General features: G+C 37.4%; 1 protein-coding gene across 1 annotated transcript; it reads right to left on the reverse strand.

Annotated features, from left to right (window-relative positions):
* Positions 1 to 541: 541 nt before the first annotated feature.
* LOC309381742 (vomeronasal type-2 receptor 26-like) lies at positions 542 to 10,762 on the reverse strand (the record flags this gene model as incomplete). Its single annotated transcript, XM_081933028.1, has 6 exons — positions 542 to 1,443; positions 4,652 to 4,778; positions 6,581 to 6,808; positions 7,512 to 8,375; positions 9,250 to 9,541; positions 10,755 to 10,762. The coding sequence occupies 6 exons, from the start codon at positions 10,760 to 10,762 to the stop codon at positions 542 to 544; spliced, it is 2,421 nt and encodes an 806-aa protein (XP_081789154.1).
* Positions 10,763 to 12,285: the final 1,523 nt, after the last annotated feature.

Raw genomic sequence — 12,285 nt, forward strand, 5'->3', positions numbered from 1 at the left:
CCTCCAATAATTCTCTTTTCTTTTGGACTTTGCAAGGTATTCATCATTTTTGGTGTTGCCAATACAGTAGATAGTGAGTTTACCATCCCAATACCAACCAGGAGTGACTGCCTCTTTTGTTTTTCTTTTTCTTTGTTAGACAGTATTAGAACTACGTACAAAATATGTTTCAGACTTTGTTTTTTTACTATCTTAGTTTATTGCATATTATAAGATAAGACAGAAAAGGAGGAAACTTTCTGACCATGTTAATAGCCAAGAATACCACAATAAGGACTAGGAAATGCATAACAATTGAACAGATATTAGAGCACTTATCAGTCTCTGCTTTCTAATCTTGGCCAGTTCCTAGATAATTTTAGAGCTGGTCCACCGTTTAAGTTCAAGAAATCAAAGTTTCAGTGAACAAATAGGGATAGAGTGGACGTAATGTATATAGACAAGTAGCTAAAAGCACTATTTTCCTAAATTTTCTACTATGAATACAGAAAGAGAATTCTATCTCCAGAAGGTTGATCAAGAATATAACAAATGCTTTTTATCATTCTTTTCTTCTAATTAATAGTTCCCGGTTATTCAATTCTGGTTGTAATACAATGACATAGCATTTTGGGAAAAAGATGCAAATTAGAAGCCCAGCACCAGAGGCTAAGATGGAAAAGATTTCCACAGCCACCATGTATTTTCCCTTGGAGCTCAAGTATGCTGGAACAAAGGACAACCAAACACTGCAAAAGACCAACATGCTAAAGGTGATGAATTTAGCTTCATTGAAACTGTCTGGTAACTTCCTGGCAAGGAAAGCTGTGGTAAAACTGATAAGAGCCAGGAAACCCATATAGCCAAGGACACAATAAAACATGATCACAGAGCCTTCATTACATTGCAGTACAATTTCTTCAGGCACTGAGACTATATCAACATCTGGGAAAGGAGGAGCCATTGACAACCATAAAGTACAGATGGCTGCTTGGATCAGGGAGCAGGAAATAACAATGGAGTTTGTTAATTTCTTCCCCACCCACTTCCTCATTCTGGATCCTGGTTTGGTAGCCATAAATGCTAGAATCACTGTGATGGTTTTGGCCAAGATAGAAGAAACAGCCACAGAGAAGACCATCCCAAAAGTAGTTTGTTGCAAAAGACAGGTCACTTTTCCAGGCTGGCCAATGAATAGAAGTGCAGAAAGGAAGCAGAGCAGGAGAGAGATGAGGAGAATGTAGGTCAGATCCCGGTTGTTGGCTATGACGATGGGAGTGTTGTGGTTCTTCACAAATATTCCTAGCACCAGAACTGTGACTAGGGAAAAAGAGTGTGCAAGACAGGCTAAACTCAACCCTAAAGGTTCTTTGTAAGTCAAGAAACTGACAATTTTTGGAACACAGAAGTCTTTTCTTGTGTTGGGATAATAGTCATCTTTGCATCTAAAGCATTCATTTTTGTCTAAAAAGAAGAAGAAAAGATGTTATGTCTATTTTGCAAGCATGTAATTAATATGAATGGTGTCCAATTATAGTAATAAACCAACTTTTTAAACAAAAAGTTTATAGAAAGTCTCCAAGCTCACTGATTTTTGATAAATTTAGAACAATTTAATTATCTTTTTTATCTTTTGAACTTTATTTAAAATTAAGAAACAACAACATTGGAAGAATGAAACAGTGTTCAAATTCAGTGAAAGAAAAAATATCAAGGCAATTAACACCTTGCAATTCCAGATATTAGATACAAGCTGGACATTAGATATGAACTAGGAGCCCTGGATAGGGAGTCCAGAAAAAAAATGATACTGAGAGAAAAGTATATTCGTAACTCAGGGTTGAAATGTGGGGTTTTTGGTGATCTCTGAACTTGGTTGTTTTCTTGCAGACATTTAATTCCCAAACTAGGTAACAGCAGCAATACTACAGTGCTGTTGATTAGTGTTTGTTTGTCAGAGTTGGTAGCTCCTTGTTTCGGGTATTGTTTACTGCTTAATTGTCGGTGTTAATCTCTTCTGGGTGTTGATTGATAGCATGGAGATGGTGTGGTCTTTTAGCTTTTTGATTATTCCTTTTGAAATGATACATTGATGTTGTGTATCTTTCTGTGCCTGTTAATGGCTGATTTGTCTGAATGTCAGGGTTCCAGCAATTCTCTATCCTTTTTAGACATTGCTTGCTCTAGGATGTTCACGGTTTCCTAGTTAAAACTACAGTGAAATCTGTCCATGTGTAATGCAATTAAGAAATTTTCATTATGTATTCTGATTTCTAGTTGGTGTTCACAAATATGCTCTGCTAGTCCTCTGCCTGTGTGTCCTACCATAAGATTGTCTTACACTATATTAGCGATGGCAAACCTTTTTTGGCTCGTGTGCCATAATTGGGGGAGCGCAGGGGGGGTCATGTGCTGGTGTGCCGCACCCATAATGCAATGTGCGATGCCCCAGTGCACATGCGCACACTACAGGCACTCCCCCCATTTTTACATGCTTTTCCCCCCTCCCCAGGCTCCAGAGGCTTTATAGGAGCCTGGGGAGGGCGAAAACAGCCTCCCCTGCCCCTCCCGGACGCCCTCCGGAGCAGTCAAAATGACCCTCCAAGCAAACCGGAAGTCTGTCCCTGAACTTCGGGTTTGCCCGTAGGGCTGGGTTTTTTGCGCTCTGGAGGCTTCAAGGAAGCTCATGAAGCCTCCGGAGGGACTCGGGGGGGGGGGAAGGCTGTTTTCTCCCTCCCCAGGCTCCTATAAAGCCTCTGGAGCCTGGGAAGGGCGAAAAATGGCTTTAAAAAAGGGTGAACTCAGCTGGCCAGTGTGCGCATGCGCGCTGGCCAGCTGACAGTGCAGTGCCTTGTGTGCCCTGACAAATGGATCCGCGTGCCACCTATGGCACGCGTACCATAGGTTCGCCATCACTGCACTATATGTTGTAGATATATCCTGGTTTCTTTTCTTAGTCTATTGTACTTTTTTGTTTACTTAAGATGTTTGGTGGGCTTTAGTTTGTTTGTGTACTATCCTGATGCCATATGGTTGAAATAATCTTTTGGTTGTTTCTGAAATGTTTTCATGTGTGGCAGTGTTACCTTTTTCACAGATTGTATTGGTTGTGTTGTAGTGCGTTAAATGGTCAGGCAGCTTTTGATAAAGTTGCATGGATGTTGTTGAAAGATATAGAAATGCTCTGTTTCTTTTTTTGTGATGTTCAGGGTTGCTACAGTGTGTTTTTGCTCATCTAAATTGTGTTCTTACACAGCTTGTCTTGTGGTAGTTTTAGGTTGTGATTTTAGTAGTGGAGCATTTGATTAGTGTAGCTGGTTTTATGATAGACTTGTGTTTCTAATTTTCTGACACTCCCTCTGCTGATGACGTTATCCTGGAAGGGAAATGTATTGCTGCTTTTTTCCCCCTTTGTGGAATTTATTCCTTTGAAGGTGTTGATAGTTTCATGTGTCCAAAAACACCAAATGCACTAAGATGTAAATATCCTGAATCATGGATTTTCATCAACTTTTGCTTCACTACCTACTTTGAGTTTGATGAAAATATACGCCAACAAGTTGAAGGAACGCACATGAGATCACCACTCTCAAGATTCATAGCAGAGATCATAATTCAATATCTAGAAATTCCTATGCAAACAACCCAAAATATGGGTCTACTATGTAGATAATACCTCTCTCATGTTAAAAAAGGAAGAACTTGAAAAAACACATGAAAGTATCAACAATATCTTCAAAAGAATATTTCCAAGATTATCTTTTGCCTGCAAACAAGAACTGGTGGGAACAACAAAATAGACATTAGTATTAAAAATAAAGATGACAAAGTCTGGGACTTTAGAATTAAACAGACCAGCACCTGCCACACCCTATGCTTAACTGTCAAAGAAGACAAAAAATGATATAAATAGTGTTCACAGAGAGGAACATGTATGCAAGTATATTTCAAAAATTCCTCAATGAGAGATGCTAATTTTTAAAAAAAGATAGATTGATTCTTTAAAGCAGGAAATATTTACTGGTGATTTATGAGTAAACTATGTTTGAACTTTCATTGAGAGGTATATATCCATTGGTTTGACAAATGACTTATCAACATATCACAGCTTCCTACTACCTGGAGTAACTCAAAACATAGTATACAGTAGTCCTTGACTTACAAACATTTGTTTGGTGACCATTCAAATTTACAACGGCATTGAAAAAACTAACATGAATGTTTTTCACATTCACAACCATTGCAGCATCCCTGTGGTCACATGATCAAAATTCAAATGCTTGGCAGCTGTCATGCATTCATGAGAGTTGCAGTGTCCTTTTTTTTGAGACACCAAAGGCAAATTCCTTGTGTGTCCAATCACACTTGGCCAATAAAGATTTCTATTCTATGTGATCTTTTGTAAGCTTCTGACAAGCAAAGTCAATGGAGAAGTCGGATTTACTTACCAACCTTGTTACTGACTTAACTGCAGTGATTCATTTAACAATTGTGGTAAGAAAGGTGATAAAATTGGGCAAAACTCATTTAACAATTGTCTTGCTTAGCAATGGAAATTTTGGGCTCATGAGTTGAGGACTTTTAAGTTGTGATCATAAGTTGAAGACCACATGGACTTCAATTTTATGCAAATTTATTTCCGGTAGTCCAGATCAAATGATAATATTTTTACCATTTTCAGTTGAAATGCTCCCATCTGGGCATGGGATGCAATCATAGCAGCAAAATGGCTGCCCTTCCTTGACATTCCTGCTGAAACCTGGATAACAGCTCTCAGTACAGATAGAAATAGGCTGCACCTAGGAATGAAAGAAGATAACAATAGTCTGAAGAAGTCATCAATTTTTGTCAACATTTAATGCACACATTAATCTCTTTCTGGTCTGTAACACATTTGCTTATGTTCATCCATTAATATACTTTGAAGAAATCCCCCTCCCCATTAATTTGTTTAAAGAAGAAAAGGCAATAAACATATATAGTAAAAAAGCTCTCTGACAAAATTATTTTGTCTTGCAACAAAAGAGTTAACTTCCATTTCTCAAACAACGATTGGCAGAACATTTAGGAGGCAATAAAATATTGTATTCCAAAAAGTGGAAACAAAACATTGCTACTGTATAAAAAATAGAAGAGGCTATCATCTTTCAGGAGCTTCCTTTATTTTGGACAAAATAAATCAAAGAACTACCTGTCTCAATTTAGCTAAGAGTATCCAAACACTTTATCATATACTGCCAGACATTTTAAATGTTACAAGTGATACGAATGGATGTCTTCTTATTTTAATATTCCCCCAATGGTCACTTCCGAAGTCAACTGTGCTACTCTGAAGATCTGGTTGTCAACACTGAAATATGGTATCTGACATGCCTCACTTGAGTATTTAGGGTTTGTGTAATAAATATGGTAGAAGTTGGTGCCCTTAATAGCAAACTCATCTAATTCAAGCCACATGCATCTAATATTATTTATTATGTCCTAACCTCTTCAATCTTTTTAATCTGGTAATTTCATTTAAAATTGGGCTATGACTAAGAGTTGCTGCTATTACTTCATTGAGGTTCTAATCCACACCCAACTTCCCTGGCCAGTATGATCTGGGTTAGGAATAATGACATACAGTAGTATTACAATTCCTAGATTTATATGGTCAGTAAAGGCCACAGGAGTGACACAGTTATTTCTTATTTAGACAAAATTATTTAGATAGTCACTTGATCTATGTGAGCTCTCATTTAGAATTCACATCCTGCAAACAATTTAGATATATAAATTTCACTATATCAATTTCACTAGTTCACCATCAGTTTATCAACATGTCATGACTAACTCTACTTGTATCAAGCAAAAACTCTGGTTTGATCAATGCTGCATACAAATAGTCCTTGACTTACAACCACAATTAAGAACAACTTTTCTATTTCTGAGTAAGATGGTTGTTAAGATTGAGTCATGTCAATTATTTTTGCTAGAGTTGTTAAATGAATCACTTCAGTTGTTAAGTAAATCAAGTGGTTGTTATATTAATCCAGTTTTCCCATTTGACTTTGCTGGTTGGAAACTGGCTGGGAAGATCACAAATGGTGATCACATAACCTCAAGATCTTGTAACCATCATAAATACCATATCAGATCCTACAACAATCATACATACAAGAAAATCAAATGAAGAAAGAAATCAAACAAATAAATCAAATACATAAACAACCAGGAAGGCTGATTGGCATGGTATCTTTGTAGAGTTGCTAAACAAAGTCAAGGATTAATTGTGCATGCCAGGACAGATGAAGTAACAGATTTCTAATTTAAAAGAGCAAAGGTACCAATATGAAGAAAGTTTAAACTCATATGTATAAATGTAGAACAACCCAACTGCATTTCACTCCAATTTGCAGCAATAGATGTAATATTAAATAATATACTTTTGTTCCAGACATAATTAGCAGAGGTAGCCATCTAAGCTGATATGAGTAGGATCTCTTCATATGAATTGACATAAAACTTATTAAACTCAATAGTCCGTACACATCTAGCATTGTCTAGAAAATGAATGCAAGTCAGAATTAATTCAGAACCAGGTGGGATAACTGGACCTTACCTGTTTGAACAAAATGTGCCATGTGATGAAGTCGTCATTGATAGTTAACCCTTGATCTGGAGGTGCTAGGTGATCCACCTTCCCAACTTTTACACGAAGAAATGATTTGTTTGGGAAAGCAATCCAGTTGATAATATCAAATCCAGCTCTTACTATGCCATTTTGGTCAAAAGAGATCTGGTCCCCAGCACTATTGTTAAAAGAGACTCCTCTTAGAAAGTAATGAAGCTGAGCAAATAAATAAATAAACCAAATAAATAAAATTTAACTTGGAAAGTTAAAATACTCATTGCCATGATGGTAGTTTTCATAGCAGAAAAAAGATATACAATTGTATATTTTGTTCACATCTTTTACATTTATTGTAATTGCATATCACACACATAGAACAATAGAGTTGGAAAGGACCTTGCAGGCAGGAGACCCTAGGTTGTTTGTCTCCTTGGTTATCCATTTTTTCTCATCTTGCCTATTGGTCCTTTGGAAAATAGTTTGACGTCCTCATCTTTGAAGGAGCCCCTCAAATATAGGAGCACTGCTATCATCTCTCTCTCTCTCTCTCTCTCTCTCTCATATAGTCAGTCAGTCAGTCAGTCAGTCAGTCAGGCAGACAGACAGACACAGAAACAGGCATAGACAGACAAACACAATTCCATGAGAGATTCAGAAGGAAAGAGTGTGGGTTTTCTAATGTTATGCTCACAAATATGACTTTAACATCCTAAACTTCGCTCAGAGGGATTCAATAGAATTCAAAGTAAAACATTCAGATAGTCACAATGTAAAGGAAATATTGTGACAAAGGTATGAGCTGTTATTTTATATTCAGGATGGGAAAGCAGATGAAATGTAGATGTAGGCTTACCAACATACCTAGAGGCATGGTGCTGTGGCAAGTGAGGATATTGATTACTTGTAATACCTGTATTACCTGTAGGATATCTTGTTTATGATTTTTTTCTCCTCTTCTGACCCTCATTGCTCTATGTTTATATCTAGCTGTGGATATGGCATGGAAAGCATGAGCTATTGCATAAATACCATTGTAGATACTGTAGCTATGGCCAGTCATGTCTATTTCAAAAATAGGTGCAGGAAGGCTCTTCAGATTCTCTGTCCCAGTACAAATGTCTTCAGGCACATCACTCACAACCTCATCTGGGAATACACAGTTGAAGGCATCTTGCCAAAACTGACTGATAAATCCATTTTCCTTTCTACTGAAAATGGGGTTTTGCTTTGCAACAAATGAGTGAAACTCTGGTAGATAAGCAGAGGGCATTGAGAAGGAAAGGGCACCATGGATTATTTCTGTACTCCAGGAACGTTGAAATGCTGAGCAAGTCAGTTCTACCTGGGCTGACATTATCCACACAATACCTTTTGGTTGATTATTTGTCTTTTCTATACTTGGTATATATTGCAACCATCTCAAAAATATCATGGTGAAGGACTCTCCATAGATCACAAATGCATTGGCTTTACCACCCATGACTTGATCATAGATTTTTATTCCTTTGTGAATCATATCATACAGCCCATCAATATCACTAAATTTGCCAAGTTTTTCAATAAAAGAGTAGCAAATCCCTCTTTTGGATAAAACTGGAATCACAGTTTGTACAAATTTTTCGCCTTGATCATCATCCATGGTAAGGATCCCAATCCACGTCCACCTAAAATGTAGGAGCAGTGAGACAATCCCTGCATACTGAAGTGGATCTGGAGGAACCATCTGGTAAAAAGTGAGGGCTGGAGATTTTTCATTCGTCAATGGAGCCGAACCATAAATAAGCTAGAGAAAAGCGAGGAAAAATAAAAACAGCATGCATAGAACCCTGACAACGTACATAAAACATATTAAGAATCCAACCAGTACTTACATAAAGCAACCTTCAACATGTTTAGTTGAAATCCTATTTCAGTTCCTGCTGTATATACTGTATACATCGTTTTGTCATAAACCCTATGGTGGTGCCTTAAATTTAGAACTCATTGGAACATCCCTTCAAATTCATCACAATGATACTAAATTGCATTAGGCAATTCTGAAATGTCTTACTGGAATTAAAAATGATTTAGAGAGATTATGTATGTTTTCGAGTCCCTGATCCACGAAAGAACATGGATCCTTATTTTGCTAGAATTTGGTGATATTCACTGACAGGTAAACAAAGATGCATTCTACTTTCATTTTTTAACTGATGTGCAATTTTTGTGTGTGATGTTCTGGCTTTTACCCAAATCAAAACCATCAATATTTAGGTTGCTACTTCATTTTAAGTCTTAGTTGTTTTGTCTTATTTGTACAATGTTCCTTTCAGCCTTCCTGTTCTGAGAAGTTACAGATCTGGTCCTGTTGCTTCCCAGTATCCTGCCTTTTGTTCCCAAGAAAGCCACTATTTCCTTTCTGTCACTTCTTGTTTCTGCTTACCTTGCAGTCCACAAATGTAAGGTGTCGTGTGGAACTAATGCTAAGGATGGAATTTAGACTATTTATTAATATGGTTTGAGGAGAGCCCTTTCTGCCAGTCATAATCTCTTCTGCCTTGAAAGGGATGTTAAGAAATTATTCAACAATATTTTGTTCTATACCAATTAAAATTACCTAATTGAAAGGTTACAGAATTTATTTACATTAAATTTCATGCACATAATAAAAAAAATACCTGTGGAATTTTATAGATATCCAAGATGGTGGAGACATGAAGAGAAATCTCAGCATCTAATCCTCCAACAACAGATACTAAATTATTATGGATGTTGCAGCTGTAGTTGGGAATCAGTCTCTCCACTGATGAGAGAAACAGCATTGTAGCCTGGTAAGTCCTTTGAGCATTGTCATAGCTGTCATAAATATGGAAGCCTAAGGTGAGATTGGGTAAGATTTGAGGGTTTTCATTTATCTCCTTTACAGCAAATGCCATAGCCAGAATGTGTTGGTAATTCTTAGCAACAGGGCTACAATGAGACAATATGAATAGAGATAAATAATACCAATTTTTGCTTCAGAACACTTCATTCTCTGCACAAATTGAAAGCAATGTATAACTTTTTCCCAGATACACACTCACACTATAAATACATATATAATTATATATGGACATCATCCATGAAACTTTATTATTTAACAGACAGAAGGATGGGGATAAAGGCATTCATACATATGAATGTTGTTATAATTATTTGTACTGATTATATAAATGAAATTAATTACATTTAAAATAAGAAACTGAAGGAATCTGGAAAATACTTAAAACTCAGATTAAATGGTTTTTAAAGGTAGAGCTATTTAAACTTCTGCAAATTGCTAGGCTTACACACCTTGGCATTTCTATAAAAGTTTCTTACTTGTGTTTCTGTAAGAAAGCAGATTGCTTTTCCAGAATATTTTTCAAATTATGAATAAATATTTCCCAATCAGAAAACTGTATTGAAATTGGAAGGGCAAAGACTTGAAAAAAATGTATGCAAAAAGGTAGCATTATAAGAGACTGAGCAGGAGAAACAATGAAGACAATGGAAATATTGCAGGAAGAAAAAGAAGAGGTTTAAATTAGACTTCTACTATCTAAGTGGATACCATCTTCTATCTCATGCTTCAATTTCCACCCATTTTCAGAAAACTGGTAAAGAGAGTCACAAATATGAAGGATCCTAAGATTTGGGAATGTTGATTTAAATGTGTGAATACTTTCCAAACTATATTTCTCAGTATCTCCTTAGTGTTAGCAAGAGTAATTAGCTTATATTAGAAGATACCAGAGCCAGATATTACTATTTCAGTAACTGATATCTTTAAAACATAATTAAAAGTATAGTTCCTTACATAAAATCTCCACGCACTGCTGATGGGGGAGGTTCAGTTAAGCTGATTTGTCTGAAGACAATTGCAGCCTGTGAAACAATGCCACCAACCATAAGGTCTCCCAGATAACGGTATTGGTGATACGGAGTGTGTGGATTATAGATGCTGCACCTGTCCCTCTTGCACACCATGTTAGGAAATAGTACTAGCAGTAAAACTAATAAAAATGCCATCTTCTGTAAAAGGCAAAAGATAAGATTGTCTCTTCTTCTAAGGCCCAGCCATTACTGTATCTGTGGTTAATACTGCCTGACTGGAATGCTTCTGAACCTTGGACTGCCTACCATTAGAATGATGGATTCTTACCTGTCCATAATGTCGTCTCTTCTCTTGGGCTCTAATTGGCATCAGTGTTTATGCATATATATCTCAAGAGAGAAAAAGAAGAAAGCAGCAATCTTAGTTGTGAGTTTTGTTAGTGAGCAGCGAACTCCATGGTGAAGGACCAGAATAAAATGCAAAGCTTTAGATTCAAAACAGAAAGGCTATTATTAAGTCATATGTCCATTTCTGAAGGACTTTCTGATGAAATAGCATTCCCTATAGATTAGCAAAGAGGAGTATGTTAATAGTACACAAGCTCAGAGTTACTGTTGAAAGGTTCCCCCCCTCCAATTAATTAATGTGGAAATAGAAAAATACTGTCTCACCTGGACAATTTCCATTTATATGTTTCTGACAGACATTCATGTCTGCAAAGAAAAAATAAATGGTTTTATTTCAGAAAGATGATGAAATAAGAGTATTGAGCTTTGGTGATATTCGGCTGTTCTCATTTTAGGAAATTGCTGATATAATCCAGAATGTAGCAGCTTGCATACTGTTGGGTGTTCACATATTTACCCTTGTTATGCTTTTATTGCACAAGCTATAATGACTCCCAGTTTCCTGGGTCCAATTCAAAATGCTGGTTATCACCTTTAAAGCCCTACATGACATGGGACCTGGTTATTTGCAGAATTTGATCTCCCGAAGAATATCTGTCTGTGCCACTAGGTCCACTAGGGATATGCACGCACCAGGTCACTTCCCTGAAATCCATCTACCTTGTGGGACTTTGGAAGTTGGTCTTTTCAGTGAGCTAGCTAGTGGAACAATCTCCTTTGGGCCCACACCCTTTTAACCTTTTGGGAGGCTATTAAAACCTGGCTTTTTAGCAAAATGCTGGGAAAAGATTCTATAGTTCAGGAGTCCCCAGTTGTTTTGGTTCTGCGGAACGGAAGCAGTGGCTTTAGCCGCAGGGCGGAATGTCCATTAAACAATGCATAGTAGCCCCCTTTTAATTCTTTTTAATACTAGGGTTTTTTTTTACTAGGGAGGGGGAGGTTGGCAATGCCTGGGGATTTCTGGAAATTTCTCCTGTGTTGGTGGCACTAAAATAACCAAGATGATATAAGGTCTCCTGCTGGAATAGGGGGTTGGACTAGATGACCTCTGAGGTCCCTTTCAGCCCTGGTTTGCTGTGCTATTTCAAAACATCCCCTGAAGCTGTGTCTAGTGCCAGTTTTGTGGTGCTTTTTCTCTCTCTCCCTCCCCCCCTTCCCTCCTCCCTATATCCTTCTATCCATATCTCATTCACTTTCCCTTCCCTTTTCTCCCTTCCTTCCCTCCCTCCCTCCCTCCTTCTCCTTCCTTCCTTCCTTCCTTCCTTCCTTCCTTCCTTCCTTCCTTCCTTCCTTCCTTCCTTCCTTCCTTCCTTCCTTCCTTCCTTCCTTCCTTCCTTCCTGTGAAGAACCCCAGGAGGTCTTTAGTAGGCGGAAGAAATGCCAGGCACTGAGAACTGAGAACATGTCCATTGATCATCTGGCATTCCTAGAGCTCTATTAAAGATTAGCTT

This window comes from Natrix helvetica (genome assembly GCF_964273705.1).
Source record: "Natrix helvetica genome assembly, chromosome: Z".
NCBI lineage: Eukaryota > Metazoa > Chordata > Lepidosauria > Squamata > Natricidae > Natrix > Natrix helvetica.